Below are 26,649 nucleotides of genomic sequence, written 5' to 3' on the forward strand. Positions count from 1 at the left end.
AGGTGCCAGCCAGATGCCACATTCTGACATGGTGACAACTTCACAACAACCCTGCACAGGTAAGGTGAAGTGACTTGCCTGAGGCCCCTCAGTGGGCTGATTCCCAAAGTGAGCTTTCAACCATCACACTAGACTGAGTTGGGGACTTTAGCAGAGGTGAGTATGGGGAGAGAAGACAATGAGGCCAGACTTGGCTGTTTTGGGGGTGCCTCTGGGACAGGCAGATGGAGATGCCCCGTAAAGTTAGATGTACTGGTTCTGGAACCCAGGTGCGGGATAAAGTAGGTATCATTCTAATGTGATGGACGGGGGAGTCAGCCCTGCTCAAGGCTATCCAGTGGATAAACAATGGGCTGATCTGATCTCAGGGTCCATATTCTCAGTGCTGTCACAGACCACCCCAACTCAGAGAGGCCCAGAAGGGTCTAGGATAAAGCTACCTCCTGTCTATGTCCAGGCCCAGCCTCTCCTCTTGCCTCTGAGCCAATCTCTTCCTCATCTCCCCCTGCCTTGGGCCTCCTAACTTAGTGACACTCTGTGGCAAGGTCCCAGGATAAGAGCTTAGTGGAACTGGGACCTGGGAGAAGGAGAAGGATGTGTGAGTGAGAGGAGCATGAAGCAGCTAAGGGGTTAAGATGTCTCTTGCAGGCTGAGAAGGAGCAGGCAGAGAGGCAGGAGCAGAGCCAAGGGAGGATTTCCAGGCAGGAAGGATCTACAGATGCCCAGAAAAAGTAAGATCACATGTAAGAGGCAATTACAGGTTGCCTCAGTTAGGGGAACACCTGTGGCCTGAGAAGCACAATTAGAGGCAAGAGAAGCCTGTTAGCACTGTGCAGTCCATGAGACAGAGAAGGAGCAAGTACAGGTGAGTCTTTCAAGAAGTGGGGCTTGTAAAGGAGGGAGTGGGGAAGCTGGAGGGACAACCCTGGGTCTGCTTCAGGTGGGCTGAGCCTCCAGAAGCTGCGTGAATGTGGTCTATTGGATGTGGGAGGGACAGGTAGCTACCTGTTCTCAAAGTTCAGGCCAGAGTGCAGGGACAAGAGCTCGCTTAGCCTTCACCCTTCCCACCTGGGGAAGCCTGGCTGCAGATTCAGAAGGGAGGGTCGGACAAGGTGAAGACTCACCTGGATGAGGGCCAGGTTGCTGCTGATGACTCTGTGCTGCTCCTGGGGGTCATCAATTTGTCCAGTGTTGGCCTAGAATGAAGAGAAAAGGACAAAGGTAGGACTGGCTAGGCCCAAAGCCAGGTCAACCCTTCCTGGGAAAGGCAGTCTCTCAGGGAAGAAATCAACAAATACCATTTCATCAGCGTCAGAAAAAAATTCCTCTGCTCAGCTCTCCAAACAGCGACCTGGCCTTCTTATACGGGGAGTGGGGAGAAACGTTAGGGCACAGACCCCTTTGAGAACTGGATGGGGGTCATGGATCAGTCCTCCATGACCATGCAAGCATATGACTGCACACACCTGCACACACACAGCGGTACACACACAGGCACACACAGCCACACAATGCATAGAGGCACACATGCATGCACACACACAGGCATTCATGTTACCAGCAATTTGAAGGCCATTTCTAGCTCTCAAACTCATGTGCAGACCTCAGTCAAGGCCTCCTACTGTGAAGCCCAGTCTTTGGCCAGGTCCCCCTGCCACCTACAACACCCTCCTCTACCCTGAAGCTAGCCTTATCTCCAATGACCACCAATCCGCTCAATGTCACCTTGGCAAAATCATCCCATTTAAGGAACACATATAAGTCTCTCTTCTCTTAGGATAAAAAACTGAGATCATAAATATGACTTTCTCCTTTAAAAATGGTTTTTGGCTCCCAACAGCATAACACTTACCAACAAAATTCAAGACATAAATCAGAAAAGTTTTCAAAGCAAATATATTTTCCTAGATTCCTTAAACTCAGTTCATTAAGTTCCTGAACTCCAAGGAGAAAAATATAAAAATGTGCCTACTGCTAACACACTTGATAATTCATTTTCTTTTCACAGAGAAGGGGAGCCTTTTTGTCTTCAGCACAACTGACGTCTGGGATGCGGCACCTGACTGTGGTTAGGCCTCAGTCCACTCTTGTTGAGTAGATATGACACCCACCGCAGGTGTCCCTGTTTGAACAGTAAGGGAAGGAGGCAGGGTAGAGACTCAGTGGAACACAGGGCGTGCTGAGCACGAGTGGCCAATGACTTACCCCTCTTCTGCTCTGCAGCTGTACTGTGTGTTCACTGAGACCTAAGTGTGCCTGTCTGCTGCTTCAACTCATGTTTTCTATTAATCAACCAGCTCCAACCTGGGTGCTGATCTTATCAGATAAGGGACTTTTGCTGGCCCATATGATTTCTGAGTATGAGTCAGAAAAGACACTCCTTTCTGAAAATATTTTTTATCATCTATAAAACAGTTAAAATAAAAGTACACATCTATAGCCTGTACAGCCCACGTGGCAGCCTGGCCCTTGCTATGCATGTGACCCTGAGTCCATCACTGGCATCCAGGAGCACATCACTGAGCGAAGGCTGCACAAAGCAGGAAGTGAGACCAAGAGGTAAAGCAGTGAGGGCAGGAGGCTGAGGAGCTCAGACATCCACAGAGGTGGGAGAGAGAGACATGGGAGGGGAAGAAGTATGGCAAGAGGTAGGGTGTAAAGGGATTAAGATTTCAGAGTGTCCAGAGTATTTCTGGGCCAGGGTGGCTGAAGTGGACTGAAGGTGGCACTCACCAGAGCTGAGCTGTCCAAAAACTCGGAGGCTTGGGTTGTGGATGAGTCATCCCTGTGGATGCTGAAACCTTCCAGGATGGTGGTGGGATTTAGTATAGAGAAGACCACTGAACACTACGTTTCCCAGGGCTGACCAAGCTGGTGATGAGGAGGGAAGGAGGCGAGATGGGACAGACAGGAAGCAGCATGCCAGCCAGGCCAACAGGAGCCACAGGAGCTGCGGGTTTGGGTGGAGGAACACAGACCGCTACCTAAGAGAAACAATCCTGACGCTTGTCAAAAACAGCAGAGGACCTCCTCCAAGACTATTGCCATGAGGGAGAAAGAGCGAAATCAACGCTGAACACTACAGGGATAACTGAGGGTGAAAAGCCAATGCGCAGGGCAAGGGAGCCGATGGAAATTACTAAGTGAATTCAGTTGGGTATCAAGGATGGAGGGAGCACTATGATCAGATACCAAGAGTGGAGAAGAAGAGCCTGGCTGGATATCAGGGTAGGGGATTTCCAGTAAACTGGCTTAGCAGGGCTCTTCTCTAGAACAGAGCCAGAAGGCAAGTGCAGAAGACAGCTCAGAGGAGCCTGACTTGGGTTTGGTCAAGGAAGGAGTGTTTGTCGCCACCCACGAGGGGCCTCTCGGGGGAGCAGGTCTCCATCAGGTAGGGATATTTTTCTGCCCTGGAATGGAGGTCCTAGAGATATCAGGGGAAATAGCTGCAGGCATGGGGCCAGTCTGAATAGGAATGAAGAGTTCAAAGAGAAAACCAGTGGGAGGCAGGAGCATCTACAGAGAGCAACCCAGATTTTCCTCAACAGAAGGGTTTCACAGAGGCCCTTCCTCAATGTGCATTTAAGATTTCATTGAATTTTTTAAAAAACTTCTTTGAATCTGACAATTCCAGGCTTCTACGAAAAATCTCACAGGATCCTGTCTCCGTTCTAGATTTTCTAAGCCTTTCCTTATTGTCTACGTAAAACAGCCTGCTTTCACTGACTCGGGGCGCCAGCGCCAAGTATTCTCCATGCACGCCTCGGGCCTGCTCTCCCCTGCACCAGCTCTGGGCCTGTGAGGCTGCCCTGTAAGGATGGCATCAACAAGCTCAACACACCCCCCTTGCCCTTTCACTTCTGGTTGGTTCTGGCCAATGGGGAGCCATTGGGAGGATACTGGAGGCCCAACAGTGAGTTTGGGGTGTATGACCCCTGCACCCTTCCTATGGGGCAGGGGCTGTAATCTTCCACCCAAACCCACAGCTCCGGTGGGTCAGCCTTCACCTACAGCTACACGCACAGCCCCAACCCCACCCGCCAGGATCTGGAAACTGCCTTTCTTCCCTCTGCCCCTTGAGAACTGGAGTGATACTCACTACCTGTGGGTGTGAGTCCTGGGGTGCTTCGCTGCCTCTTCTTGGTTTCCTGAATGAACCCTTCCTGAAACTCCGCTCACTGCCCACCTGTATGTCACCTCTCTCCTGCCAGGATCCTGACCTATCCAATGACTCATCCCTTCAGAAGGATATTTAGCTCACTCACATAATTTGTCATTACTTTCTGTATTTTTTTCTAATAACAAAATACACTTACTGGATTAAGATGGAAGATGGAACATCTGTTTTGCTATCCTTCTCCTTTCCAGATTGGGGTAAGACAATCCTTTAACATTTTATTTGGGAATAATTTTAGACTTCAGAAAAGTTTCAAAGTCAACAGAGAGAGCTCCTACATACCCTGCACCCAACCTCTCCTGATAATACTTATATAACCTGAGACAGTCACACATATGGTTTGGATGTGTGTCTCCTCCAAATCTCATGTGGAAGTGTGATCCCCAGTATTGGAGGTAGGATCTGATGGAAGGTGTCTGGGTCATGGGGGCAGATCCCTCATGAATGGCTTGGTGCCCTTCTCATAGTAATGAGTGAATTCTCACTCTGAGTTCACATGACAGCTAATTGTTTAAGAGTCTAGCACCTCCTTCCCTTCTCCTGCTCCCTCTCTTGCCATGTGATGCCTGCTCCCCTTCACCTCCACCATGAATGGAAGCTTCCTGAGGCCTCCCCAGAAGCAGATGCCACCACTATGATTCTTGTACAGCCTGTAGAATTTGGAGGGCTCAGAAGAAGACAGGAAGATAAGGGAAAGTTTGGAACTTCGTACAGACTTGTTAAATGGTTTTGGCCAAAATGCTGATAGAGATATGGACAGAGAAGGCCAGGCTGATGAGGTCTCAGGTGGAAATGAGAAAGTTATTGGGAACTAGAGAAAAGGTCACCCTTGTTACACCTTAGCTTGGAACTTGGCTGCACTGTGCCCAGGCTCTAGGGATTTGTGGAAGGTTGAACTTAGGAGTGCTGTCTTAGGGTATCAGGCAGGAGAAATTTCTAAGGAGCAAATTTCTCAAGATGTAGTGTGGCTGCTTCTAAAAACCTAAAAACAGATGTGGGGGCAAATGAATGACTAAAAGTTGAAACTTATATTTAAAAGAAAAGCAGAGCATACATTTTTGAAAAATTTGCAGCCTGGTCCTGTGGTAGAAAAGGAATCAAAGGGGCCTAAAGAGCAACCACTTTCTAGAGAGAAAAGGGAACCAGTGCTGATAGTCAACACAATGGGAAAAAAGCCTTGAAGGCATTTCAGATTTTTGAGGCAGCCCCTCCCATCACAGGTCCAGTGGCTTAGGAGGAAAGAATGGTTTTGGGGCCAGGGCACTGCTTCCCTACACAGCCCTGGGACACTGCTCCCAACATCCCTGGCTGTTCCAGCTTCAGCCATGGCTCAAAGAACATCAAGTACAGCTTTGGCTGCTGCTTCAGAGGATGCAAGCCTTACACCTTGGTGGCTCCCGGTGGTGTAAAGTCTGTCAGCACATGGAATGCAAGAGTGAAGGAGGTTTGGCTGCTTCCACCTAGATTTCAAAGGATGTATGTGAAAGCCTGGGTGCCCAGATAGAAGCCTGCCACTGGGGCAGAGCCCCCACGGAGAAACCCTACTAGGGCAGTATCAAGGGGAAATGGGGGTTAGAGGCCACACAAAGCCCCCACTTGGCCAATGCCTAGTGGAGCTTGGGAAGGAGACCACCACCCTCCATACCCTAGAATAGTAGAGCCACCAGCCAGCTTGTACCATGTGCCTGGAAAAGCTGCAGGCACTCAATTCCCACTATGACAGCAGCCACAGAGGCTGCACCCTGGAAAGCCACAGGGGTAGAGAAGTCCAGAGGCCTTGGGAGCCCACCTCTCACACCAGTGTGCCCTGAACACAGGACATGGAGTCAAGGGAGATCATTACGGAGCTTTAAAATGTAATGCCTGTCTGCTGGGCTTCAGACTTGCATGGGGCCTGTTGTTCCTTTCTTGCAACTGATTTCTGCCTTTTGGGATAAGAATGCTTACCTAATGCCTGTACTACCATTGCATCTTGGGAGTAAATCACTCATAAGTGGAAGAAATGTGCACTCGGTTTCAGATGAGACATTGGACTTTTGATTGAGTTGGTGCTGGAATGAGTTAAGACTTTCGGGGACTACTGGAAAGGGATGATTGTATTTTGTAATGGGAGAAGAATAAGATATTTGGTAGGCCAGGGAAAGAATGATCTGGTTTGGATATTTATCCCTTCCAAATCTCATGTTGAAATGTGATCCCCAGTGTTGGAGGTGGGGCCTGGTGGGAGGTGTTTGGGTCATGGAGGTGGATCCTACATGAATGGCTGGGTGCCCTCCTCATGGTAATGAGTGAGTTCTTGCTCTGAGTTCACATGAGAGATGATTAAGCGTTTAGCACCTCCTCCCTCCCTCTCGCTCCGTCTCTCACCATGTGACACACTGGCTCCCCTTCAGCTTCCACAATAATTGGAAGCTTCCTAAAGCCCTCACCAGAAGCAGATGCTGGCACCATGCTTCCTGTTCAGCCTGCAGCACTATATGCCAAATAAACCTCTTTTCTTTATAAATTACCCAGTCTCAAGTATTCCTTTAGAGCAACACAAATGGGCTAACACAGTCACCAAACTAAAAATTGAACACTGGTACAACACTAATAACTAAACTATAGAATGTATTCATATGTCCCCAGTTTTCTCACTAATGTCCTTTTTTATGTTCCAGGAAATAAATCAGGATTGCCCATTGCATTTAGCCACAGCTCCTGAATCTCATTGTAGAAGAATACAAATCAGCTATTTTATGGGATGTCTCTCAATTTGGGTTTCCCTGAGGCTTCCTCATGGTTAAACTGATATTGTGCATTTTGAGGTAGACGACCAGTGAGGTGAGGTGCCTCCACTGTGCACCCTGTCATGGGTGATAGCAGCGAGACTTGTCACCAATGCTGCTGACCCAGGTCACTGCTGAGGTGGCGTCTGCCAGGTTTCTCCACTGCAAACACTATTTTTTTGCTTCCTATACTCTCAGTTAGAAATGAGTCGTTAGGTCTTGCCCACACTCAAGGGGAAGGAATTAAGCTTTAGCTCCTCTAAGGCAGTATATCCAAGATTTGAGGACATACGTTAAAACAACCAGACAATCCACACATATTTAAAAGAGATACTTTGAGGCTATGCAAAGATCCTACTTCTCTTTAAAGTCCCACACTCTAATAATGTATTAAGGGATCTTATCTGTGGATATGTGTACATACACAGGTTGGCATATATACATACATATGTTTCCTAGTTCAGTGCACTGAGAGGAACTAGAAGTGTGGCATCCCAGGAGCAACAAGTACACCCACTGCCCAGATCTTGTTTGCTAAATTCAGTTCTTCAATAAAAGGAGCCAGCTTCCTTAGGAAAATGGCTCATTGTAGGGCCAGGGCAAGGAAAATATAAGGTGTGTACCTGGAGTATCTGACAGTGCCAAAAAGTAAGGGAGTGCCCAAGAGCAGGTGGGGCATGTCAGGAAGCAGGAGCCATCTGAGCTAGAATCATTTCTGCAACAGAATAAATATGGGTGCTGGCTTTTAACCTCAAGAATATAGTAACAATCTATGCATCTATACATGTCATAAATATCTATCTACATACATATTATAATGAACTTGAGTTCATGCTTATTTCCAACTCTAATCCAGCATCACAGGATTCATTCTAGCATTGAGGAGATCGTTTTTAAAATGCACAAGAGTGCTGGAAAACAAGAAGAGGTATCTATGCTGTAACAGAAATGAAAAGGAATCCCTGAACAATGGAAAGTGATAAATTGGGTTGACGAGAGAATTCATAACTGAAAACGACAGAGGAAAGGCCTATTGCAAAAGGCAGAGGTAGTCCTGGGGATAATGCGAGCAGAATGGAGCCTGGAGCAGCTGAAAGGGCATTTGCTGCAGATACTTCTGCAGGAGCTTCGAGGGTTGACCTTTCCCCTGCCTGCTTGGTTTGTGCCAAGAATGAGACGTGGCCACCTGGCCTGGCTCCAAGCAGATGCAGCGAGAGTGTTGGGGTCAGAGAGGCAGGGCAGTGCCCCAAGTGACCATGACAAGAGGGACACAGAGCCCCCTTACCCATGAAAAGAGTTACTGGCACAGTCTAGTCAACACATTCTGACTGCCCTCCCTCCAATCCTTAGATTGGAGCCTCCTCTAAGGGCAGTATTCACAGATCTATGAGGTAAGTGTAAATCTAAAATAAAATGATGCACAAGCACCTCTTCACTAAAGGCAAGCCACAAGCCTCTGAGTTTGAAACTCAACAAAGTCAACCAATGGAAGTACAAAATCTAGGGAAACAGAATCAAAGTATGAAACTGAATAAGTATCTAGGATAAGTTAATTAAATGAGATGTCAGAGAATGGTCCTTCATAAATAAAAAGATAATTTTTAAGATTCCAGAAAGTACATACTTAATCTCTAAATTTAAAATAAAAAACAAAAACAAAATCTTTTCATTAGATGACTTCAATAGCACAGTGGTTGAAGAGACAGAGTGATGAAGAGTGAATCATGAAAAATTAAATGGAGCAGAAGTATTCTAGCAGAAATGTAGGGAGTATGAAAAGAGAGTTAAGAAACTCAAAAGGTAGACTCAGAAACTACAATATGTACCCAAATAGGAGTTATGGAGGGGGGGTGGGGGAATGAATATAAAAATACAAAAAATAACAAAGTTTTCTATAGAGCTGAAGACAGATGTCTTTAGATTGAAAAACTCCAAGATACATGCAAGATAATGAGAAAAACTCTATGCCAGAGACATCATGGTGAAATTCCATAACACAGATGATATAAGAAAAAAATCTCCAAAAAGTCCAGATAGAAAGATAAACAAATTACCTAAAAGAAATGAGACTCAAAAGGGCACAGGCTTCCATCAGCAACACTGGGCACAAGAAGATACTGAAAGTATAACTTCAGTACTGCAGGAACATAACTATGAACATTGCATTCCCTAGCTAGCCAGGCTGGCATTCAATGGTAAGGAAAAAGTAAAGCATTTTCCTACTCCAAATGTCCAAAGTTTACTTCCAACAAATCTTATCTAAAACAATTACTAGAGGTTGTACTCAATCAAAACAAAAATAAATTTAAAAGGAAGCTGACAAAGAGTGGCACCAGCAAGATGGTGAATAGGCATCTCCAGGCCCTTGTTTCCGCACAGACACATCAAATAAGCAACACAGACTGACCAAAATAGCTTTGAGGCAGCTCAGAAACCAGTTAAGATCTGCAGCAACCAAGAGAAAATCCAACCAAGAAAAAGCCACCCTCAAACCAGTAGGGAATTCCATGGTGTTTCTGCTTGCCCTTGCACCACCCCCTCCTCCACACAGCATGGTGCAGTTGGGAGGAACCACCTAATCCTAGAAAGAAAGAAGGAAAGAAAGGAATAGAACCTGCTGGCTATCCTCTGGCTTGCCTGAGGGCTGCCCAAGTAACTGGTTTCTGTCTCTCTCTCAAAAGCAAATGGAAATGGTGACACAGTTTGGACATTAGGATGAAGGCCACAGAGGTGCCCAACATATTAGAGTCATGGAGGAAATGTAGGCCCATGCGTGCCCGGGGGAAAGAGATTATGGACAGAGGAACACAATAGAATGTCAAGGCCCTGAGAAGAAGCAGAGTTGACATTCTGAGGGATATTAAGACATTTAAAAGCAGCCATGTATATGGGGGAATTGGAGAGAAAAAGCACATCCACAGGCCCTGGGAGATGCATGCCAGAAAACCCCCGAAAAGACCTTAAGCCTTCATGCCAGACTAATTGGTGAAGATTTTTCCCTGCACAGAGCCAGTCTGCAAAGATTGGGAGAGATGGCTGTTTTGCAAATACCTAATTTTTAATAAAAGATGAAAAAGGATACCAAAAAAAAGTGAAACACAGTCTAGTCACAGGAACAAAAAAATTGACAGACACTGACCCTAAAGAAAGTCTTTGAGCTTGCAAAGACTTTAAAGCAACTGTCTTAAATATGTTCAGTGAGCTAAAGGACATATAACTTTAGGAAATTTTAAAAAAAGATATGAACAAGATGAAAATATCAACAAAGAAACAGAAATCATAAAAAAAGAACCAAACAGAAATACTGGAACTGAAAAAAACAATAATTGAATTGAAAAATTCTTTACAGAGGTTCAACAGCAAACTCTAAAAGTCTGAAGAATGAGCAAATTTGAAAACAGGTCATTTGAATTTATCAAGTCTGAAAGAACAAAAATAAATAAGATTTAAGAAAAGTGAATAAAACTTAAGGGAATTACAGAACACTCAATTGTAATACATACAATTTGGAATTCCAGAAAGGAAAGAGATAAGTGGGCAGAGAGCTTATTTGAAGAAACGATGGCCAAAAACTTCCCAAATTTGAAAAAAAAAGAGATATGAATATAGAAATGTAAGGTATATGAATTCCAAGTAGGATAAACTCAAAAAGATCAATACTGAGACACATTATAAACAAACTATTTGAAAGTCAAAAACAAAAAGAGAATCTTCAAAGCCAACAGAGGAAAGAGACTCATAACATACGAAAGATCCTCAATAAAATAATCAGTGGATTTCTCAGCATAAACTTGCAGTCCAGAGGTAATATTAATATATTTACAGTGCTGGATAAAAACACCTGTCAACTGAGAATTCTATATCTGGCAAAACTATTTTACACAAATGAGGGAAAAATTAAGAAATTCCTAAATAAAAGCTAAGGGAGTTCATTATTACTAGATCTGCCCTACAAGAAATGGTAAAGAGAGTCATTCAAGTTGAAATGAAAGAATGCCAGACAAGAACTTGAAGCCAAATGAAAATATAATATTCTCCAATAAAGGTAAATGCACGAAAAAGTATTAAAAATTGTATTATTTTAAAATTGGTTTGTACAAAATTTTATAAGCATTTAAAACACAAAAGCACAAAAATATATATTTATTTTAATAGGTACACAATATAAAAAGATATACTTTATGAGATCAATAACCAAGTTCAGAGGCAGAGCTATAAACAGTAGAGTTTTATATGCAATTGAAGTTAAGCTGCTATCAGTTTAAGGTAAATTGTAATAACTTTAGGATGTTGTATGTAATCCTCATGGTAACTACAAAGAAAACATTTATAAAATATAAACAAAAAGGAACTAAGAAGGCAATCAAAACATATCACTGCAAAAAAAAACAAAAAAACAAACAAAAAAAAACACCCCAGAGGAAGGCAATAGGGAAGAAATAAGAGACAAAAAAGCTATTAAGACACAGAAAACAAATAAAATTGCAACGGTAAGTCCTTTCCTATCAGTAATTACTTTCAATGTAAATGGGTTAAATCCCCCAATCAAAATACAAAAACTAGCAGAATGGATTAAGAACAAAACAAAACAAAAAACAGGATTCAACTATATGTTGTCTATAAGAAATTCACTTTAGATTTAAGGACACACAAAGGTTTATTGTGAAAAGATGCTATAAGATATTCCATGCGAAGAGTAGCAAAAGAGGGCAGAGGTGGCTATGCTAATATGAGACAAAATGGACTTTAAGTCAAAAACCATTGCAAGATACAAAGAAAGACATTATGCAATGATACAAGGATGAAATCATTCCAAAGATAGAACAATTACAAATAGTGAAACACGTTTTACCAAACATCAAAGTTCCCAAAATACATGATGCAAACACTGACAGAACTGAAGAAAGAAACAGAGAGGTGTTCAATAATAGTTGGAGACTTCAATACCACATCATCAATGATGAATACAACAACCAGACAGAAGATCAGTAAGGAAAAAGACGGTTTGAATAACACTAGGAACTGACTGGACCTAAAAGAAAATATACAAAACACTCCACCGAACAATGGAAGAATACACATTTTTCTCAATGAAATGTGAACATGAAATATTCTCCAAGACAGATCGTATATTAGGCCATGAAACCAGTCTTAATATATTTAAGAAGATTAAAATCATACAGAGGGCCGGGCGCGGTGGCTCACGCCTGTAATCCCAGCACTTTGGGAGGCCGAGACGGGTGGATCACAAGGTCAGGAGATTGAGACCATCCTGGATAACACAGTGAAACCCTGTCTCTACTAAAAATACAAAAAAATTAGCTGGGCGTAGTGGTGGGTGCCTGTAGTCCCAGCTACTCGGGAGGCTGAGGCAGAAGAATGGCGTGAACCCGGGAGGCGGAGCTTGCAGTGAGCCGAGATGACGCCACTGCACTCCAGCCTGGGCGACAGAGCGAGACTCCGTCTCAAAAACAAACAAACAAACAAACAAACAAACAAACAAAAATCATACAGAGTATATTTTCCAGTCACAAGGGAGTAAAACTAGAAATCAATAGAAAGACAACTGAAGTATCTCCAAAAATGTGGAAATCAAGCAACATACACTTGAACAACCAGTGGGTCCAAAAAAAAATTCCAAAGTAAATTAGAAAATATCTCAAGACAAATGAAAATGAAAATACAACACATCATAATTTATAGGATGCAGTGAAAGCAGTTTTAAAGGGAAATTTATAGCTGTAATCAATTCCATTAAAAAAAGAAGACCTCAAATAAACCACCTAAACTTATACCTTAAGAAACTAAGAAAAGAGCAAACTAAACCTAAAGTTCACAGAAAGAAGGAAATAATAAAGATTATAGCAGGGATAAATAAAATAGAGAACAGAAAAATAACAGAGAAAAATCAATGAAACTAAGAATTGATTGGTTCCTCAAAAAAAAAAAATCAACAATTCAAAAGCCTTTAGCTAAATTGACTAAGAAAAAAAGAAGTCTCAAAAAACTATAATTAAAAATGAAAATGGGACAAAACTACTGATTCTACAGAAATAAAAAGGAATACAAGAAAGGAAATTGTATCCAAACACACTAGGCAGCCTAATTGAAATGGATATATTCCTCGAGAAACAATTTACCAGGACTGAATCATGGGAAATACAAAATCTGAATATACTGAAAACTAAGAAAATGAAATCAGTAATTAAAATCTCCCAACAAAGAAAACCCAGGACCAGAAGGCTTCACTAGTGAATTCTACCAAACATTTAAAGAAAAATTAACACCAATCCTCCATAAACTGTCCCAAAGAATTGAAGAGGGAGAAATACTTCCAAATTCATCCTATGAAACAGTGTTACCCTAATACCAAAGCCAGACAAAGACACTAGAAGAAAAAACTACAGACCAATATCTGCTGAATATTGATGCAAAAATCTTCAAAAAATACTAATAAACTGAATACAACAGTATATTAAAAGGATTATGCACCATGACCAAGTGGGTTTGTTCCTGGAATACAAGATAGCTCCACATACAAAAATCAATCAATCCATGTTAACAGAATCAATGGGGGGAAAAAAACCACATGATGAAAAAGCATCTGACAAAATTCAACACCTTTCTGTGATTAAAAAAAAAACACACCCAACAAACTAGAAATAAAAGGAAACTACCTCAACATAATAAAGGTTATATGTGAAAATCCCACAGTAAACATCACTGTTAATGGTGGCAGACAAACTTTTGCTCTAAGATCAGGAACAGGACAAGGATGCCTGCTTTCACTACTTCTTTTTAACACACTACTAAAAGTTCTGGTCAGAGAAATTAGGCAAGAAATAAAAAAAGTAAAAGGTGTACAAATTGGAAAAGAAGAAGTAAAATTACCTCTGTTTGCAGATAATGTAATCTTATATGCTGAAAACTCTAAAGATTACACACACGCACACACAAATTTTTATAATAAATGAATTCAGCAAAGATGAAGGATACAAAATCAACAAACAAAAATCAGTTGCGTTTCTATACAATAACAATGAATAATTCAAAAAAGAACTAAGAAACAATACCATTTATAATAGCATCAAAAGGAATAAAATACTTATGAATTAACTTAACCAAGAAGGCAAAAGACTAGTACACTAAAAACCACAAAGTGTTTCTGAAGAAATTCAAGAAGACACAAATAAATGAAAAGACATACCATATCCATGGACTGGAAGACTTAATATTGTTAAGATATCAATACTAGGCTGGGCATGGTGGCTCATGCCTGTAATCCCAGCACTTTGGGAGGTCGAGGCAGGTGGATCACTTGAGGTCAGGAGTTCAAGACCAGCCTGGCCAACATGGTGAAACCACTTCTCTATTAAAAATACAAAAATTAGCCAGGCATGGTGGCAGGTGCCTGTAATCCCAGCTACTTGGGAGGCTGAGGCAGGAGAATTGTTTGAATCTGGGAGGTGGAGGTTGCAGTGAGCTGAGATGGCACAACTGCACTCCAGCCTGGGCGACGGAGCGAAACTCCGTCTCAAAAAAAAAAAAAAAAGAAAAGAAAAGAAAAGAAAGATGTCAATACTAGCTGAAGAATCTACAAATTTAACACAATCTCATCAAAACCTAAACATTAAAATATTTAAGCAAAAAAACTAAACGCTGGCCAGCACAGTGGCTCACACCTGTAATCCCAGCACTTTGGGAGGCCAAAATGGGCAAATAGCTTGAGCTCAGGAGTTTGAGACCAACCTGGGCAACATGGTGAAACCCTGTCTCTACAAAAAATACAAAAATTAGCTAGGTGCAGTGGTTCATGCCTGTGGTCCCAGCTACTCAGGAGGCTGAGGTGTGAAGATCACTTGAGCCTGGGAGGCAGAGGTTGCAGTAAGCCAGGTTCATGCCACTGCACTCCAGCCTGGGTGACCCTGTCTCAAAACAAACAAACAAACAAACAAGAACTAAATGCTGTATTTTGATGAAACAGAAAAATACATTTATAAATTCCTATGGAATTTAAGGGACCCTGAATAGCCAAAACAATCTCAAGAAAGAACAAGGTTGGAGGTCTCATACTTCATGACTTCGAAACTTATTACAAAGCTACAGTAATCTAAATGGTGTGGTATAAAGACAGGCATGGAGATCAATGGAATAAAATATCCTGGAAATAAACCCTTAAATATATGGTCAAATGACAAGGGTGCCACGGACATTCAATGGGAAAAGGAGAGTCTTCAAAAAAATGGAGCTGGGAAAACGAAATATCCACATGCAAAAGAATGAAGTTGGATGCTTATGTTACACCATGTACAAAAATAAACTCTAAATGAATCAAAGACCTAAACAAGAATTCAAACTACAAAAGTCTCAAAAGAAAACATAGGCAAAAAGTTTCAAGGCATTAGATTTGGCAATGATTTCTTTGATATGATACCAAAGGCACAGGTGACAAAAGCAAAAATAGATGAACTACATGAAAATTAAAAACTTCTGTGCATTAAAGGACATAAGGCAAAAAGGTATCCTACAGAACTGGAGAAAATATTTGCAACGCATATACTGATAAGAGATTAATATTCAGAATATATAAGGAACTACAACTCAACAACAGAACAACCAAAAAAACTAATTAAAAAATGGGCAAAGGACTTGAATAGACAGTTTTCCAAAGAAGACATACAAACGGCCAATAAGCACATGAAAAGATGCTCACCATCACTAGTTATTAGAAAAATTTGTATTAATTTTATAAGCTAAAAGAAAGAGAATTGATAACTTTACAACATTGACTTTTGCCATTCAGGAACTTCTCTCTCCAAATTTTTATTTCTCTTTATAAAGCTTTGTAGTTTATTTGTATAGGTTTTGCCCATTTTGTTTTGAGGATTATTCTGAAACTATTTAAAAACTGGTTAATAGCTTGAAGGGAATCTCTTTTTAAATTATACCGTATAAACGACTATTTCCAGTGTGTACGGGAGTATATAGAGACATGTTTATGTATGTTCATGTATATATTTTATTTCATTTAGATGTTTTGAAACTGGCCTACTTTACCATTTGTTTTACAGTTTTCTAAGTGATTTGCTTAGATTTTCCAAGAAGGCAAGCATATCACTAATAAAATAAGTTTTTCTCTTCCTTTCCAATATTTAAGACTCTTACTTTCTTTTCCTAGTTTATGAATACACAGAACAACATAAATAAAATATTCTTCTGTTTCAAGTTGCACTAAGAGTATCTTTGTAAGTCACATACGGGAGTTGAAGGCAAAACTAATAGATGGAGATTGAAGGTAGATCAAAGGGGGCCGGTATGGAGTAGGGGAGTGGGCTGCAACAGCAACAAGAACTTTCCAGGGAGATGGAGATGTTCTGTGTCTCAACTAGGGTCACAGCTACACAGGTGTATGTATTCGTCAAAAGTCATTGACCTGCACACTTAAACCCTCTGTTTTTATTGTTATCAATTTATACCTTAAGACTGATTAAAAAAAAAAAAAACAAAGTAAAACCTTTGAAGGTTCTACTGTGATGATAATGTGTCTGCTCTCCTTTGACAGACTGTTGTAATGAATTACATTAATATGGCCAGGCGCAGTGGCTCACGCCTGTAATCCCAGCACTTTGGGAGGCCAAGGCGGGTGGATCACGAGGTTGGAAGTTCAAGAATTACATTAATAGTTCTTTTTTTCCTCTCATGTTTTACATATTTTAAGAGAATTAAAACACTGAGATACGATCATTGTAGAGAAGTGTTTAAAATGTAGTTACGGGCTGGGCACGGTGGCTCATGCCTATAATCCCAGCACTTTGGGAGGCTGAGGCGGGCAGATCACTGGAGGTCAGGAGTTCAAGACCAGCCTGACCAACATGGTATAACCCTGCCTCTGCTAAAAATACAAAAATTGGCCGGGTGTGATGGCACACACCTGTAATCCCAGCTACTCGGGAGGCTGAGGCATGAGAATCACTTGAGCCCAGGAGGCAGGGGTTGCAGTGAGCTGAGATCATGCCACTGGACTCTGGCCTGGGTGACACAGCAAAACTGTCTCAAAAAAAAAAATGCAGTTAAACACTATGAAACAAACACCTGAAATGCCTCCATGGCAGAGATTACTATCAACATTTTTTTCCCTCCCAAACACTGACCAAAACAATTGTGCACACACGTATGCATGTGTATACATGAGTTGTGTGTGCATGTGTGTAGCTGTATCATGTTACCAGCTGCTCAGACATTTCCACATCCCACAAGGCTCCACATGATCTGGCCCCATGTGTTAGTTTCCTCTCGCTGCTGTAACAAACTTAGTGGCTTAAAACAAAAGAAATCTATCCTCTTATAGTTCTAGAGGACAGGAGTCTGAAATGAGTCTTATGGGGTCAAAATCAAAACCTCACTCCCTCTGGAAGCTCTAGGGGAGAATCTGTTTCCTTCTCTTTCCCAGCACACAGAGCTCCATCTCTTGGCTCACGGCCCTTCCTCTGTCGTCAAAGCCAGGAGCACAGTATCTTTCCTCTCTTATGCTGCTTCCACTACATGGCCTTTTTTCTTGTCTGAAACGTCCCTCTGTTCCTCTCTATAAGGACCCCTGTGGTTACACTGGGTCTATCTGTATAACCCAGGATGATCTCCCATCCCAAGGGGCTTCTCTTAGTCACCTCTGCAAGGGCCTCTTCCCTATAAGTTAACATCCACAGGTTCCAAGACCAGGACCTGGTTATCTCTGGGGCCACTGTTCAGCCACTTGCGCCTCACCTATCTCTTCAGCCTCATGTTCGGCAGCCCTCTGCCCCCACCCCACCTGCCCTCTACTCTATAGCTACGTTGCTGTCCTCTCAGATCCTTGAACACACCACAACCTCCTCTTGCCACAGTCTTTGTCACCTACAGGATGTCACATGGGCATCAGAGAAAGGGAGAAACCATTCTGTGTAGTAGAAGGGAAAAAGCTTCAGTCTCCTGGGATAGCTGGGAAGGTGTGAGAAGAGCTGGTAAAGCTAGGAACTGTGTTGGTTCAAGAGCCCAGAGAAGACACCTCCAGTGATCAAGCATTCAGGGAGCCATTCTGGGGAGCAGAAGCCACTGAGAAAGGTTAACCTGGGTGACAAACCCTTCCTGTCTCCTCCATGGAACCCTCCATCAGGTCTGCATTGCTTGTCATGGCTTCTGTGTGAATGTGTGATGGGGCTGAGCTCAGGGTCCAGGTGGATGCAGGTGGCAGGGCGGTGTGCAGACTCGGGGCACAAGGCACCCACTGACATTTAGGTCAAAGGAGGAACAGGGGCAAACAGGGTTGTGCACATCCCTCAGTCATCCAGTTTGGTAGTGGAAAGCCAAGGCGTTGGGCTGGGAGAGGGACAAGGGACAGCATGATGAGGTAACAAAACCCAGAAATATCCATTGTTTTGGAGAATCCAACCCACCGCCCACAAGCCAGGGGAGACCAGGTGGTAGGGACGCGCCTGCCTCACGTTGTGGCCGCCTCGAATGTCCAGGTGTCCACTTACAGCTGTGGAGAGTCTGGATGCCAGTGTCATCTCCAGGTTCCCCTTCAGGCCCACCAGGGGCGGCACCAATGTCAAAAGGTCTTTCACCTCCACAAACACAGGCCAGTGCTGGTAGGGAAACAGTAAGGAGATAAGCCAAACACACACATCAGCAAATCTCTGGAAATTTCTTGAGAGAACCTTCAGCAAGTCACTTTTCACTCCCTATAAAATGAACAAATAGGACTAAGTAGTTTCTTAAATGGCTTTAAACTAAACAGAAATAAATGAAGCTGTGAAAACCTTTTAGTGCTGTTAACTGAATCAGCATCAGCGGCCGTAAGCACACTGGGGGCTGGGCCAGGCTGGAGGCCAGCGGGTGGCAGCCATGCTGCATGTGCTCTGCACCATGGGTTCTGTAGAGGCATGCACAGGTCCCAGATGAGAAAGTTGGGGAATTTCTCATGAATGGGGAGGCCTAGAAACACCCACAAGACGGCCAGGCTGAGGAAGGGCCCTGACTCTACCGGGGATCAATGATCTTCACACAGGCCATGCAGGCCCTGCCTCCCTCTGCCCCCAGGTCCAGGGACTGCGTGCCTGCTGCCACTGAGCACCCTGTGGGGCTCAGGGTTTTTAAAAACAGATAGAATATGCCTCTATCCCATTAAAAGTAGAAAAATCAATAACTTCAAAGACAGATGAAAGGGATTCATGCTTCAAGGAAAATGGAAGAGAAAACACTTATTGGCAGAGGTGAAAACAATTCTTAACTGTTTAATGTGCAATTAGATGTTCCCCTAAATCAGTTTTAATGCCCCACCTGATCCTACTGATTTATTTTGCCTGTCTGGCTGCTGCTGAGATCTTTGACGCCTAACACTAGAAGCTTCTCCTGGTTTTGGAATTCTAGACCTGGAAACAAATCCCTGCTTCGTCATCAAGGAGAAAGGCGGCCTGGGATCTAGGCCCTGTCCATCCCCTACAAGGCAAGAGCTGTGTAAAGATGTGCAAATCCACTCAGCCCCTAGGGACTTGGATAGTCATCCATAAGCTGCCCAGCAACAGGCCTGACCAGGCGTGAAGGTGAAGAGATCAGACCAGAGGCCCTTTAAGACTCCTTTCTGCTCTCAGACCAAGGAAGATGAGCACTGTTTAGTTTCTTCCTGTACCTTATCTACCAGGCTGTGGAATTCAGAATCCAGTTCCAGCTCTGATGGAGTTCTGAGTTTGCCCTCTCTTAAAACTTGAGAATAAAACAATGCCACCAGGTAGGGTGTCCTCCCACGCCTCACAGTCTCCTGGTGGCATCTGGCCACAGCTCTGTGCAGCTGTCCTCTCAGCCTGCACACCCTCCACACAGGGTGGGCCTCCGTCCTCAGCAGGGGAACCAAGGCCATCATCAAGTACTCCCCAGCGGGCCTTTGGGCACCACCACCCACACCCTCCCTAACGTCCTGTGGAGCCCAGCGTGCTCATGGGCACTCTCTCTGTCTATACCCAAGACCCGGCACCTACCAACCCCAAAGTCACAGCAAACTCCTCCTTTCAGCCTGCGCCACCCAGCAGCCTTCCTCCTGCTCTCTGAGCACTACTACCTCTGAACAAGTGCCTGTTCTCACCCATCACCCTCAGTGCTGCAACTCTATGGCTCTCACCATCTCCCTAAAGGAAGTGGTGGCCTCCTGATGGGTAAGCCCCATCTGCTGCTCTCCCTGCAGGGTGGCACTGTCCTCCCCTCCACGGATAAAGCACCTGCTGACAGGCACAGCTCTGTACCCTCTCCCCTGGCCTCTGGGCCTCCACCCCCAGTCCTGTGCCAACCTCACTATCCACCCCATCTCGGCCCCTCTTCTTCCTTCTGACCATGTTAATACCGACCTTCCTTCCTGCTTTCTCTTCAGTTCTCCTTTCTCCTCACACCCTCTCCCTTCCGCAGCTCGAGTACCCTTCCACTGTGCACACAGCACTATCTTCCAGCAGACACCCCACCTGCTCCATGCTCCCGGGGCTTTCAGCAGGAAGCCTGGGCGGAAGACGGGGGGTGGGAAGCTGAATCCTGATGCACGGTGGTCCCATCCTCCTTGCCAGACGTTGCTATGACTGGTCAGTGAGACCTGAGAAGTCCTGTCTGGTCACATCGGGTATCACACAACCGTGACGGGACTAAAGTCTATGGACACTGGCTGAACTGTGTCCCCCAAAACTCGTATGGTGAAGTCCTCATGCCTAGTACCAAAACATGACTGTATTTGGAGAGACTGTCTTTAATGAGATAATTAAGTTGAAATGCAGTCATGAGGGTGGGTCCTAGCCCAGTATGAGTGGCATCCTCATTAGAGGAGGAAATTAGGACCTAGACATGCACAGAGGGGAGACCATGTGAAGACACAGGGCCATCTGCAAAGCTCAAAAACCAACCCTGCCAACACTTTCATCTCAGACTTCCAGCCTCTGGAACTGCGGAAAAAAATCAGTTTCTATTGTTTAAGCTACCTCCTCTGTGGTATTTTGTTATGGCAGTCCTAGCAAACTAATACAAATGTAAAGTGAAAAAATACTGGGTGACACTGTTAATCCAGTAATTAACCAATTCTGGCACTGTCCTATCTCTAGACTTCTTTACAGAGATAATCAGTGTCTTTGTTTTTAAAGTCCCTTTGAGTTAGGTTTCCTGTTACCTGCAGCCAATAGCAAATACACTGACTGATACCCTGGGCTTGTGTGGGTGCCTCCCAGTGTCTATGACTCAGAAGTCTCTGTGAGCATCAGATCTGCCCATCCAACTCTGGCTGAACTTTGGACACCCCACAAGCACCTCAAACTCCAAATCTCCAAACTTCTCCTTGCCACCCGTGTCCTTCCTGCTCTGCCAGCCAGGACTCAACACCTTCTTTTCCCCAATCTGACATTCAAGTCATCACAACTTTTAAATTCTGCCACCGCCCTCTCCAGCAACACTGTAAAGATGCCTATATCAATCATTGGGGAGGCTGAAATCATCAGAAATAATGATTCTTGCACTTGAGGGGCTCTGAACTCTGCCCACAGTCCCCCAGCTCTCCCCTGCTCCTCCGGCCTCACCCTCGGGGTCATCTTTGACACCACTGTCTGGGGTGGGTTTTGTGGCACAAATATGACCCCATCACTCGGCCACCTGTAACCCTTCACTGCCAACTCCTCTCCTGAGTATACCTAACACATAAGTCCTATGAACCCCAAAGACACACAGGCATATGTCAAGAACAGTCAACGCAAACCCACAGCACTGGAGTCAGAGGTGGGGCTGAGATGACTAAGCACAGAGGACTCTGCTGGGGCTCTGCTGAGGATGCCCCAGGTGGGGCTGCAAAGGCCCCTGTACCTTGAGGTGGTCCATGGAGCTGCACAGGAGTTGTGTGCTCTCCTACGTGTCTATGCTACCCTTCAATAAAACCAGCAAGACACTCATTTTAACATAAAGCAAACACCTGCTACACTCAGTGCACAGCACACCCTCTGAGCAGAGTAGACAGAGCCCCTCACTCCTGCCCAGTATCACTGTCCCCATGACAGCGGCCACCCCTGTCTCTCACTTTCCACAAATGCACACTATCATTCACCTGTATCTTCGCACACAAATCCCTCTGCTTGGAATGTTCACGTCTTTTCAGGGCATCCTGGAAATTGCTACATTACCTTTAAAGTCCAAATCAAATTGTCCTGCTCCTCTGCAGATCCCCTGACCCCTAGGAAGAATGACTGCTCCCTCTTCCTTCACAGGCAAACACCTCCTTGTGGCCTCCACTCCCTGCCCAGCCCTCCGGAACGCCTAATAGTCTCTCTCCCCAGCATCAGCAGGGTGGTCTCAGGGAAGGAGCGACAAGCTCTCAGCACAGCTCTAGGATGAGGCTATTGGGGGAACAAGTGGGTATTCAGGTTGCAAGCCCACAGAAGCACGGGCTTTCTAATTGGGGGCTGGCCAGGATGCAAAAGGCCACCCCAGCCCCAAAAGGGGATGAGTGTCCCATCAACTGAGACGAGCAAGCAGAAGCCACCTGGGAGGCATCGTGAGCTCACATTAGGAGGCTGGGTGGCCTGGTGGGTACAGACTGCCCCTCTCCAACTTGGACCCAGGGGCACAGAAAGACTCTGAGTGGCCATTAGGAAGGAGGTGCTGCGTACACTCGGGAACATGAAATGCTATTTGGGGTGTCCTCGTGGGTTGAAATTTTAAATTTATACTTACAGATTAAAAAGCAAAACTTCAGGCCAAGCACGGTGGCTCACACCTGTAATCCCAGCACTTTGGGAGGCTGAGGTGGGTGGATCATGAGGTCAGGAGTTCGAGACCAGCCTGGCCAACATGGTGAAACCCCGTCTCTACTAAAAATACAAAAAATTTAGCTGGGCCTGGTGGCGGGCACCTGTAATCCCAGCTACTTGGGAGCTGAGGCAGGAGAATCATTTGAACCCAGGAGGCGGAGGTTGCAGTGAGCCGAGATCACGCCATTGCATTCCAGCCTGGGCGACAGGGCAAGACTCTGTCTCAAAAAAACAAAAAGCAAAACTGCATACTATAAACCATATATGTATATGTTTATATGTACATAGAAAATTGTCTTGAAAGGTCCACAGCAGCGGTGATAGAGATGAGGGGACAGCCTTCCTCCATTGCTTGGGTGTATTTTCCAATTTTTCTAAACTGACTCTACGAAATGTTTCAGTTGACAGATAGCACAAACCTCTCAATGATTCCAAAACGCTGCCCAAACCATGCTAGGGGAGAAACAGACTGTGATAAGCAAATCTCCCTCAGCACACGCCTCCACTGCAGGGAGACCGCCATGGCCCTCCCACCTGCACCCCTAGGGCTGCAAACCTTGTCCTTTTTTACCAGGGGCCACACCAGGATGCTGCAGGCTGGGCACACTGCAGCTCTCCCCACAGCGGCCATGCCCCCACCCCACAGGGACCACAGCACACAGACTCAGTCATCTGGTCCTCACAATTCTGTGAGGTGAGGGCTTTCAATATCCCCATTTTACAGATGGGGAAATCAAGGCAGAACAGTGTGACTAAAAATCCCCTCCACTGGTGAGTGGCAGACTCTGCCTCCTGAGCCCACATACACTGGGAGGAAGGCGGTTTGAGCTCCTTGGGCTGAGGAGGCACATGCAGGCTAAGGTTCTGACAAACCTCCATCATTCTGCGAATCTCTAATGCTGAGGTCTCAGCGTTGGAGGTCCCTCCTGCCAGCCTCGCTGACACCCGGGACGCCCAAGCAGCAAGGGCAGGTTGAGGGCTGCCCTCCCACTGTAGAGGCCCCTCATGGCTCCAGCCTGCCCTGTCTGTGGTGCCAGGAGACCCAGTCTGTGTGTCTCCCACCCCTGATCCCCCAAACACCCAGTACGCACTTGAACGGTGTTCATCACCAGGCCGGCCGTCATCATGCACAAGCCGGACAGCAGAATGGGCACCACGACCTGGCACATGATGGTGAAGAAAGATTCAGGCAAGACCCCATGTGGGGACCGGGTAAGCTCACAGCTGAAGCCTCGCAGCTTCTTGCCCTGAAAGCAAAACTCCAGATTCAGCTGGGTGACCACCATGGCCAGGTAATGCACCACGATCCCAGGAGCACGAAGTCAGAGCCTGGGGTGCTCCAGTCCTCTCCTCCTGGCCCACACCAGGACGCTGTTCCCAAGAAGTCCACACAAACAGAAGCTTCCCAGTCACCAGGTGCCCTGTGCCTGCAGAGAGTTCCCCAACAGCCCCTTGGCTGAGGGCCAGCACAGATGAGTGAGGAACAAAGGCCAGTGTGACTCAGGGCCTCATTACAGAGACTCTGCCAGGCCCTGCTGTCCCTCCCTGAAGGTCAGGCTCTCCTCAGACAGTGGCTGTGTGTCCGCCGGGACCTCCCTCTGCCAGTCTGCCATGGAGGCTCATGGTCCCTCTGCACCGGCCTTGACAGCAATCAGCAGCCCAGCAGGCTGGTCCATACTGGCTTGGGCTGGACAGAGCTGGAGCCCACGTGGTGCCTGGCCTTGGTGAGTGCCCACACGGAGGTCTGCTGCCACCTCGCCCTGTACAAGTGTCCTGGGCTGTTCCCCTCCTGGCAGAGGAGGGCCTGGGGAGAGATCAGCACAGAGGGACTGCCTCCTCAGGCCAGCTCTACAGACCTCGAGTTTTATTCCTCAAGGTCAAGCAGTCTATGGGTCCCCAAGCAGGAAGCCACGCCCTGGGTCATCTCAAGTTGTGTCCAGCCAGGGGGTTCATGGCCACAGGAAGCTGTGTTCACAGAAAAAAACGCAGGCCTGTTCTCCCTCCATGGCCTGGAAGACTCATAAACATGTTTCCAAAGTGGCCTCGCTTTCTTCAGCTACAAAGGTCAGACTGGCCCTGCTGACCCTCCTCACACAGAGAAGGAGAAGGGGCTGGGAAGCCACCTCTGACTCCTGGGGTTCTGTTGTTGGGTGTGTCCTCTGCGCATTCCACAGGCACCAGGAACAGAATGTTCAGGCCTGAGGGCAGGCTGGGGCAGGCAGAAGCCCGAAGCTGGGGGTCAGACTCACACCAGCTGAACCCAGCACTGCGGTCGGGTCTAGGCCTCACTTCCACTCCCATCCCTAAACTGTCACCCTAGTGGGCACGTTACCTGGTTCTTCCGTCGGACTATCCCAGGCTTAAGTGCAGACCCCAGCCTGGAGTCCACTGCCCTCCCCAGTGTGGATCCTACCGGCCTCCCCAAGGCTGTCCCTGCAACCGAACTCCAGACGAATTTCTCCAGCACCTGTTCCCCTCGTGTCCCCAATATTTCTTGCACTGCGTCTTTGTGCACACCCTTCATTTACTCATTCATTCAACAGATATTTTTAAGCCCCTCATAGGAGCAATGCATAACTGGCCCTAAACTCCAGCACAATTCCCACTGAGAGCTAGAGTTTCTGACCCCCTCTTCCCTCTGTCCCCACAGCTTAACCGAGAGAACAAAGTGGAAGAGACGCTGTGGTAGTCAGTTTCTGGGCGTGGATCTTAAGAAACTGACAGCTTCTATGTCCTATCTCTTGGGCTGCTCATGCTCCCAGCCACTCTGCTGTGAGGAAGACCACGTGGTCACACGTAGAGGCCGTATGCCAGGGTCCTGCTCACAGCCCAGCCTTGCACATGAGGGGGCTGTCTTGGGCTGGCCCAACAGCCACCACGCACGCAGAGCAGGCGGTTCTTCTCACCGGGCCCTGCCCAACCTGTAGATTCCGCATCAAACAATAATTGGCTTTAAACAAACTGCTAAGCTTTGGTGTCCTTCGTTATATAGCCGTAGTTAACTGCATTTGGGGAATCTCTTCCTCATCCGTGATCTCGCTATTTCAGATGTAGCAACTCCCAAACCTCTCACAGCCCAGACCTCTCCTCTGAGCTTTCAGATCATATACCCAGGCTCTGGTAGGGATGAGCATGTGTCTCACTCCACCAGTCTCTCAGGACTGCCACTTCCAAGCCTGCCTCTCCCAAGTGGCCTGCCTCAAGGAAAGGTGCAGCCAGAAATGCAAGCCTCACTCTGAGCCCCTACCATCTCAGTCCCACATCCACTCTGCCTGTCCCCACACCTCTCCCACGGCTGTCCCCCACTCCCGCCCACAGACACTGCCTTCACCATGGCCCTTTGTCCCTCTAATCTGTCTCCTCACAAAACCAGTGTGTGCTCTTCACAGGCACAACCCACAGGTGCACTGTGAGGATGGCCCTTGCTCACACAGTGTGTGGTCAACACACTGCCTGAGAAAGGAGCATCCGGACCCCTTGCAATCTGGAAAGACACATCCACGTGAGCCTCCTTCTTGCAAGTACATGGTCATATGCTGCAGCTGCAGAGGGAACTTCTCATGACCCTCACGGGGGCCATGCCCAGGCTCCTCCCCTCTGCTGCAGGCCAACACATCACCCAGGCCAAACGTCTGCCAGGCCTCGTGGCCAGCTGAGGCACCTCCTCTCAGCCAGAGCCTAACAGCTCTTTCCCCAGAATTCCCAACGTACTCTCTGAACCTTCCTGAAGACGGGTCCCACTTTTGCATAACAGAAGCATAAAATGCAGGTGTATCTGCTCTCCCTCCCTAGCACGCACCCCTCCTGAGAACAGAGCCCTTCTCACTGCTGCAATCTTGGGGATTCTCCATGGCTCCATTCCACAGATCAGTACTTAGGGCCTAGTAATTGCCAGCCTCCGCCCTAA

General features: G+C 45.9%; 1 protein-coding gene and 1 long non-coding RNA gene across 10 annotated transcripts in view; one reads left to right on the forward strand and one right to left on the reverse strand.

The window, feature by feature from the left end:
• Positions 1-26,649, reverse strand: part of SLC41A3 (solute carrier family 41 member 3) — a 77,923-nt gene that overhangs the window by 26,137 nt on the left and 25,137 nt on the right. For 4 of the 9 annotated variants that reach the window (XM_001135187.7, XM_054680942.2, XM_063807075.1 and 1 more), the window contains 2 exons: positions 18,459-18,566; positions 1,125-1,196 (listed from right to left, as the gene is read on the reverse strand). In XM_001135187.7, the coding sequence (XP_001135187.3) occupies positions 1,125-1,196; positions 18,459-18,566 (180 nt within the window). Of the gene's footprint in view, positions 1-1,124; positions 1,197-2,733; positions 2,980-18,458; positions 18,567-23,833; positions 23,990-26,649 lie in introns of those variants that run through there. The other 5 variants (XM_054680941.2, XM_009446371.5, XM_054680943.2 and 2 more) reach the window with 3 other exon arrangements.
• On the forward strand, positions 24,222-25,703 carry LOC107970750 (uncharacterized). The gene is made up of 2 exons (XR_001713591.2): positions 24,222-24,466; positions 25,393-25,703. It is a non-coding gene; the product is annotated as an uncharacterized LOC107970750 (long non-coding RNA).

Source organism: Pan troglodytes, chromosome 2 (genome assembly GCF_028858775.2).
Source record: "Pan troglodytes isolate AG18354 chromosome 2, NHGRI_mPanTro3-v2.0_pri, whole genome shotgun sequence".
NCBI classification, from domain to species: Eukaryota; Metazoa; Chordata; class Mammalia; order Primates; family Hominidae; genus Pan; species Pan troglodytes.